Source organism: Lipophrys pholis (assembly GCF_963383615.2).
Source record: "Lipophrys pholis genome assembly, chromosome: 22".
Classification (NCBI taxonomy): domain Eukaryota; kingdom Metazoa; phylum Chordata; class Actinopteri; order Blenniiformes; family Blenniidae; genus Lipophrys; species Lipophrys pholis.
The window spans coordinates 6599460-6608109 of record NC_137644.1 but is presented as its reverse complement, the minus strand read 5'-3'; the positions used below and the strand labels follow the sequence as shown (position 1 = coordinate 6608109).

Genomic DNA, 8650 nt, shown 5'->3' with positions numbered 1-8650 from the left:
TGTAAAGGTGTGTCTGGAGTGAGGTTCTTCAGCCTTTTTGGTTCTTTCTTCATAATGTGAAAATAAAGTGCTTTGTAATACAGCTAAGCATATCAATAATTAATATATTAAAAAAAGAAGAAGAAGAAAAACAGAAAGATGAAGAAGAAGCATATCATTTGCCTTTTTTTCCCTTTTGTTTTTCCTAAAAACGAATTTTCTTGTATTTGTTATAATTTTTGGTTTCTCATATTAAAACTACTTTACTGTTTAATTGTTTTGTATGGATTCTCCAAATTTGTATTTTTTGTATTTGGTTTTCCATATTAGAATAGAATAGAATAGAATAGAAATAATTAATTAATCCCAGAGGGAATTTCGTTGCAACATGGTTCCACACAAAATATTTAGAAAATAATTTTAAATTGAATAAGTAATATTAAATATTAATATGTACAAGGTGACTAGTATTAGCATAAATATTGAAAAGTCCATCAGACTGTATAACTCATCTCAGTAAAGTGTGATTTATTGTGTTTTTACTGTTGATCCATTCTTCAATGCATATATTAATCACAGTTAAGCTTTGTATATATTATTATTTACGTATCAAATGTTTTATTCCAATTTATTTGGTGTTTTAACTTTCTATTCTATTTATTCGATTCTGTGTAGAGCAATGCTGTAAAGAATTCCCATTGGGATTAATAATTAAGTATTTTCTATTCTATTGTATTGTATTCTGTTCTATTTTTTATCTATTTAGTATCCTAAGATTATAATACCAAGTTTATTGAAATCAGTATTTTTCACATCTCTTTCCTGAATTTATTTTAAGTGCAATAACATTATTAAGAACATAATTATGTATAACTGTGTGGTTTTATCATTGTAATTCTTTAAAAAGTGGTTAGTGAGAATCAAAAATATTTCAATATAAAAAAGGCTCAGATTTAGTCAGTCAGATATTAATCTGACTGTTAAGAAATTATTGGTCAGATTTGCAAAGTAAATAAACGCAGATAGGCGATTGTAAAATGATCTTCAGCACATTAACAAAACCGTACTTGAGCTCAGAAACTGTATAGACATAAAAAAAGAAAACAACAACAACTAACTTTAATACTCTGTTTACTTTGGCCCACAGTTGGGCAACGTCTACGTATGTATCATGGATGCAGATGGATCCTCCTGTCGTAAACACGGCCCCAAAGCAGCTCAAAGTGTCGTGCGGCAGCCCCTGATGTTCTCCCTGTGAAACCCCGTCGGTCTCTTCGTACGGCACCCGAGCTGCAGACGGTACGTTCATACACCCAAGCGTCGAAATAACCCAAATATGACACTAAATATTACGTTTGTAACGTGAATCTTCTTTTCTGTGTGATGTAGAAACATGCCGGCTAAAGGCCCTCTTCAATCTGTCCAGGTGTTTGGACGCAAAGTGAGTAAATGCTGAATTTAGTCCACGTGTGGGGCGAGAGCTAACCCGCACTGCTAGCCGACACGAGCTAACGCGGCTAACGTGAAGTGGGAGTTAATCCAAATTTAGACCGATTTATTTGTCCGTGTAAATAAGTCAGAGCTGTAGCTACGCTTTACAGAACGCTAAATAGCCGATAACAGACTCGCGGTTTACCTGGAGATTTGTTTATTGTTAATCCACCGGTGTAGTTAGCTCAGTTAGCTCCTCCTGCTACTGCTAAGTTAAGAGGAGCCCTGCGTGTGACGCATGCTATGTAGTTCAATTTCAACTTTTAACGACATAAATCCAAGGGAAATGAATACTTACGAATGATCATGTTCTGTCCTAGAAAACTGCCACAGCGGTTGCCCACTGCAAGAGGGGCAATGGCCTGATCAAGGTGAACGGCAGACCCCTGGAGATGGTGGAGCCAGCTACTCTGCAGTACAAGGTGAGGACGGGCGCCTGTCAGGGGCAGAGAGAGAAGGAATGAAAACTCCCATCAAGTAGGAGAGAAATGGATTTAAACCTGTAAATGTTAGTCAGGCCGCAGCACAAGGTGGGGATGTGCAGGAAGGCAATAGGACCTGTAGCGTCTGGTACTGAGGTAGACAGCAGCTGGAAATGATTGTGCCAGCAGAGGTTGGAAATGTTTACAGGGATCCATCTTTAATTAAGTGCATAATGTAATAGTTAAGTCCAACATTTCAAGTTTCGTTTGAGGCGGTAGAATTTTGAAAGATAATTGCGCTAAATCGAAATTTTGTGCTGTCAAACATAATATGACCCCTGGAATATTGTTAAATATGAAAAATGTTTTGAGTTCCATAAATTTCTCCCAACTATAACTTAAACACTGTTTAGGATATCAAGAGAATGAAAAATGATGAGAACTGGAGTATTGAATTCTTTATTAGTCACTGAAGAGGCAACCAGTACAGGAATGCTAGATGTCTTGAGTTTGTCTTTATTATACTATAGATTTAACTTGATACCTTTTATCTTAAGGTTTTGAATTAATGTATTATTATTCAGCTTTGAATTGCTTTCTTTTAATGTTTTTCATAATCTTGCATTGCTTTAATATGTCTTATTTCTTTATAAACCACCGTGAATTACTTTGTGTATGAAAGATGTCTAAAAATGTTAATTTTGCCTTAAAGTTATCTTATAAAGATAATGTTTTGGGTGAGTCTACAGCAGTCAGGTCTAAATTCAACCAGGCGACGAGTCCAAACATGCATTTTCATCTCACAGCCACAACAACGGCTGCTAAATTCACTGATCTTGCACAGGAAGTGCTTTACATCCTCTCATTTATACAACGGTTAAAGGCCTGCTAATATCATGTGTGATGAGTTATGCTCTAGATAACACTAATAATGGTGGATATATTGAACTGGTGTTTGGATTTTCCCTAAAGAAAACTTCGTGGCTGCAACTTGTTTGTGTCTTTCAGCTTCTGGAGCCGGTGCTGCTGCTGGGCAAAGAGCGTTTTGCTGCAGTTGACATCAGAGTCAGAGTGAAGGGAGGTGGACACGTGGCACAGATCTATGGTGAGCTCAGCTCTCGCTCTCCGAATTGATATTGTGGGTGCTGCGATGGTGCGACTGTCAGCTAACGGTACTGTTTTGGTCTTCCAGCTATTCGTCAGTCCATCTCCAAAGCCCTGGTTGCCTACTACCAGAAGTGTGAGTATTGAACTTTTGTATTGAAGCTTCAGGACAAAATCCACCAATTGTTTGGTTTCCTAATTAAACATTTTTGTGTCGAAGCATTTACATTGTCTTCATATTTACTGTGGGTCAGATGATGATACACAATCAGAATAAAAACTGACTGAGACTAAAACAACATAATTGTAATATAAATATGAAGTGGATTTTCAGCACAATGCTGATCTACTAAAGTTAATGTCGTCAAAGCTTCTACATCCTGCGATGCCTGCTAATGCTGGACTCGCTGATTTCGACAGTTCAGCATTAGAAATGTTGCCTGTGATGTTTTCAGTTGGTATTTCAGATTATCAGCTCAGTTTAAGAAACGTGTCCATTAGTATTAGTTTATTTAAAGGGGGACTGCAATTTCATAAAACAAGATTACACACGGTTAAAAAAGCCAGAATTAGCCAGAGGCTCGTTTTCATCTGTAATCCCCTGGCCATGATGTAAAAAAGACAATGACTTGAATATTCTCATAGGAAGTAATTAGAGGTCATTGTGTTTTACCTTTAGAACAAGGAAGTTAGTTGCACAGAGCTTCTTTTCAGAAGCTGAATGTTTTGAGATCTTAAGCATGTTTGTCTCACTTGTTCCAGAATCACTGATCTACATGAATATACTGGGACAATTTAAATTAGAACCAAATATTGAATATAAAAAAGAGGTATAAATGATTTATAACAATATCCTGAGTGTCATCAGTCAGTGCATCTCCTGCCTGGATACACGGTATGAAACCTTCTGATGTATCAGAACCTCGGATTAATCTCTTGTTTGCTTTAATCCAGATGTGGACGAGGCCTCCAAGAAGGAGATCAAGGACATCCTGATCCAGTACGACCGGACCCTGCTGGTGGCTGATCCTCGTCGCTGCGAGTCCAAGAAGTTCGGTGGACCTGGAGCTCGCGCCCGCTACCAGAAGTCCTACCGTTAATCTCTATGTACATTTTCATAATAAATCGGAGGGACAAAGAAACGAGCCGCGTCACTTTTATTCACCTCATTGGTTTGTCTTCAGCGTCTCCGTTTAAGCTCAAGTGTTTGTTTGGGTTGCCGAGCACCGGAACGGAGTATAAAGTAAGCAGACTGTCAGTGGCGGAGAAAGGAGGAGAGCAACAAGGAGTCCAACGACTGGACGAAAAGCAGAGGAGGGTTTTTATCGATGTTTGATTCTGAGAAACCAACTGCAATAATTCACAACACAAGTAGTTCACATGCGAGTGTGAACTGGAAAATTACATCTTAATATTGATGACGGCAACTGAAAGAATATCTAAACCAGAGATCGTTTCAGTCCAGGAGCAAGATGGACTTTAAACTAACATTTTAGAGGAAGTTTTGTGTGTCTGCAGCTCGTTTACTGAGTATCCTCTCCTCACTGCCAATACTCTAAGGCTGAATAGCAATAGCTCTGTGTGAGAGAAGATTGTGTAATAACTAATAGTTGAAATGTATCAAAGTATGAATAAAGTACCCAATTATATATATTGTATATTACATAGATTTTTAAATGTGTTCACAATTCTTGTTAAACCATTTTCAAAATTGTCCATTTATTTTGAGAACAATGATAATTCTATCAATTTAATGTAATCTAATTCTAAAACGTTCTACAGGTTATCTTAATTCAGAAAACTGATTTTGTGAATATTACAAAAATGTCATCTTAAATCTGAAATTCAATGTTCTCCTGTGATAGCTACAAAATATTAAGAACTTAGTTATGCATAGCTGTGCGGTTTTATCATTGCAAATCATTAAAAAGTGGTTAGTGTGAATCAAAAATAATACAAAATAAAAATAGGCTCAACTTGAATCAGTCAGATATAAATCTGACTTAAATCAAAATTCTAATTGTATGTATAGAATGCTAATTATTGGTCAGATTTGCAAAGTAAATAAACATATTTAAAGCAGATAGGCACTTTTCGCCAGTCTTGATGAGCGTGTTTAGGGCGTCAAATGGGAGTGTAATGACGCAGCGGAATAGAAACACGAAACATTAAAGCTGCAAGAAGCCTTAATCGGTACCTCGCACTCTGGCCTCTGGCCCATAGGGGTCGGCCTCATCATGGCCTCTGGCTCATTTAAGTTTTGATCAAATATATATTTCGATGGTTTATACAAAAAAAACTTTTATTTTGAAAAAGATTCGGTGGCTTTTATTTTGAAAGCCAACTAACCTCTAATCTAGTTTATGGCTAAATATCTTTTTTTTTAGGATTTTGGTGTGATTTTTAATCAAGGGCTTTTATTTTGAAAGCCAGCGCACCCCTAGCCTAGATACAAACTTAACATCCAGCGTGAAGTCAACATTTTAATATTTGATGAACACGGACTTTTGAGCTTATATTTTGAAATCCAGAGCACCCCTGCACATAGCTAAACTCTTGATATCCATTTTGAAGTCAACATTGTAATTTTTGATAAACAAGGACTTTTATTTTGAAGGCGTTTGGGGCTTTTATTTGGAAAGTCAGGACATGCAGGTTAATTGGTCACAGTGTGACTGACGTGGTGTTGCTTCATTCTTGGTGTGAATGATGCAACACTTTGTTTTATTTTTATTTTATTCATACAATGTAGAAAATGTGCCATTAACATATCAAGAGGTTTGAGTTATGTATGCATTCAAAGGTCAGCTTTCACATCAGTCATTTACGTACAGGTATGAAAAAAATAAAATATAGAAAGAGAGGGAGAGAAAATAATTCTATATACAATTTACAGTTCAAAATGAAAACAAAGTTCTTTGGCCTTCACAGCGTTAAAGATGTTTTGGTGCTTTAAAGTGATTATTTGAGGAGAAAAGTGATTTGAATACTATGAATTCAGGATTCTGGTTGGAAAATTCAGAGCAGTGTCGCTATATGATAGTTTGCCAATAGTAAGATCAGGTTTATCACAAAGAATATTTTTGGAGGGATGTTTTTTTCATAAATACCAAAAATAACATCTTTTGTATGATGTTGTAGTGTATGTCCATATTAAGCTTTTTCCATTCACAAACAAGAATATTTGAGTATAAGAGAAGTTCCAAAACACATGGGGGATTGAGTCTTCAGTGTTCTGACAGAACGAGCAAGAGGATCTATATTTAGGCGAAATTTTGAAATAACACTGTTTACAGGGTAACGTGGAGGTAAAAACTTCAGCCATATCTCTGGAATCTTATTGGTACCAAAGTATTTCCTGGGCAGGAGCCAAACAGTTCCAGTCTCTGTCCATAAGTACATCGTTCCACACAAACAGATGCTGGTTTACTGATGGACTCCCTTATGAAAACTGGAGAGCTCAACCAGATGTTATAACTACATTTTAGAACAAAGTTTATTAAACCTAATGCTTTAAATACATGTGGTGAGATAAAATTCCAGAGTGACTTTGGCTTTAATAAATATATTTTTATCCATTTGATTTTAGAAGAGTTTAACGTATAAAAATCTATTACATTGAACCCACCAGCGCTCTAATTTATTCATCGACATTTTTTTCTAATAAGATTTGCAAATTGCAGACTTCCCGTTGATTTTAGGTGAGGGGTATCAGTGTGAGATTTTTAGGTCTTGATGATAAGAACAATTGAGTTTTGGTTTGATCTCCCTACAGCATTCCTACGGGCCGTGGTGGCCGTTTTAGTGTTTGTAGGTGGCGCTAGAGAACACATTTTGGCACTCTGGGGTTTATTTTTTGTATTTCCTTCAATTTTTTGCCAGTATAGATGAGCGTGCAAAAGTGGTGAGTTTTGAGCTCGTTTAGTTGCTCAAATTTGGGCTCAACGAGGCGTCAGGAGTCAATAAACGAAGAAGAAAAAAGAAGAATAAGAAATATTAGAAATACAATAGGGTCCTGGCCTTTCGGGCTTGGTCCCTAATCTCAATAGGTTCCTTACCTCAAGGGCTCGGTCCCCAACAAATAAAACATCAAATCAAATCAGATCAACGTCTAATGCTGGGTCATAAGCAAGTGAGTAAGTTTCAAGATGTTTTAAAACTTGGAAACTTACGGGTAGATGTTTTTTTTAATTTTTATTACGTTGAATTAACGTGTTTCCTCCTGTAGTTGCAATTGCCATAAGTCTCCAGCAGAGGGCGGTGCACTGCAGTTTGAAAGCTTCTCCATCAGCCATTATTAGAAAAACATTTGGCCTGCTGCCATTTCACAAAGACTCTTATACACTAAGAAATGTATCAGGAAACTACAAATATAGCCTCAGGGGCATGTTTGTTATCAAAATGAATTTATCATAAAGGTAGCACTCACATTTCACATTTTCATATTGTGTCTGGTGCAGCGGTTTTTTTTTTGCTTCTTTTTAAAAAAAAATGAGATCAGATTTTTCCATTACGTCCTGCAGATTTCTTCTTGTTTCCAAACGCCCACATGTACGCTCACTCCAACAACAACAACAACAACAACATGAGCATGATGAGGCGAGCAAAGGCCACATGTTGTTGGCCTCTCGGTGGGCTTGTCCAGCTCTCGGTGTGTGTGTGTGTGTGTGTGTGTGTGTGTGTGTGTGTGGGTGTGTGGGTGTGTGTGTGTGTGTGTGTGTGTGTGAGGGTGGGGGGTGAGGTGGAGGGGGGGGGGGGGGGGGGGGGGGGGGGGAGTCAGACCTGTTTACAGCCCTCCAATAATCAACACAGCAGGGAAACCCACTCCCCCGCTGCTACTGTTGTTTACTACTGTTTATTTTCTGCCCCTGGCTGCCGCCTCGCCCCCTTAAAGGCCCTCTAATGCTGCGTCGGCTCAGCACCTGTGGAAATGTGGAAGTGGCTGTTTTCTGCCAATAAAGGCTGAGAGCACGCATGAAACTAATGCTGGAGGTGGAGGCAGCAAAGCAATCTTTCCTGCTTGTTTTCTTTTTGTGATGACAAAGAGTGGAAACATTTTTTTACTGTCGGTGTGCAGCCCATCATGCCTGCTTATAACAAAGTAAAAATGACTTTACTGAAGATTAATCACTTTCATTATAAAGACAATCATTTATTGAAGTCATTATGTTGATTCTGTATTGACAATTAAAAAATGATGTACATTTCAGCTTCATTAACCCCCTTAATTTGTTCTCCAGGATATTATGAATTGCTTAACCTTGATTAAAGCTCCATTTATACGACAACGTTTTAAGTGAAAACGCATCTTTTTTGCATTTTCGTTCTAGAAAAGTTTCATGTTTACATGACAACATTCTGAAAACGATGTCTGTTTCCAGGGAAATGGCGGAAACACTAAAAACAGTGTAGTTTTATGTTGGGCCACGAGTTGAGAGTGTTGATAGTTTTTGTCATGAAACCACACACACACACATGTGCAGAGAACGATACACCATAAACATTAACATTGAAAGAACACGGACATTCTAAAGGACAGACGACCAAGTTGGATTGTTATTACGGTGACTGTCAACTATAAAACTACCAAGTCCAGGAGAATCTGCACTGGGAGTCATGACATGACGGAGGAAATATTGCTGTGTTTGTCCATC

General features: G+C 37.5%; 1 protein-coding gene across 1 annotated transcript; it reads left to right on the top strand.

Annotated features, from left to right (window-relative positions):
• The first annotated feature begins 1220 nt into the window (after nt 1–1220).
• On the top strand, nt 1221–4652 carry rps16 (ribosomal protein S16). The gene is made up of 6 exons (XM_080491697.1): nt 1221–1278; nt 1369–1420; nt 1791–1892; nt 2901–2997; nt 3085–3132; nt 3951–4652. The coding sequence occupies exons 2-6, from the start codon at nt 1373–1375 to the stop codon at nt 4094–4096; spliced, it is 441 nt and encodes a 146-aa protein (XP_080347823.1). The 5' UTR covers nt 1221–1278; nt 1369–1372; the 3' UTR covers nt 4097–4652.
• Nucleotides 4653–8650: the final 3998 nt, after the last annotated feature.

What these genes read in the sequence shown, in the direction of transcription:
- rps16 (XM_080491697.1), top strand. Translation starts at nt 1,373, where the DNA reads ATGCCGGCTAAAGGCCCTCTTCAATCTGTCCAGGTGTTTGGACGCAAA. An exon ending in CAGCTACTCTGCAGTACAAG is followed by an intron (nt 1,893 to 2,900) that starts GTGAGGACGGGC and finishes TGTGTCTTTCAG; the next exon opens with CTTCTGGAGCCGGTGCTGCT. An exon ending in ACACGTGGCACAGATCTATG is followed by an intron (nt 2,998 to 3,084) that starts GTGAGCTCAGCT and finishes TTGGTCTTCCAG; the next exon opens with CTATTCGTCAGTCCATCTCC.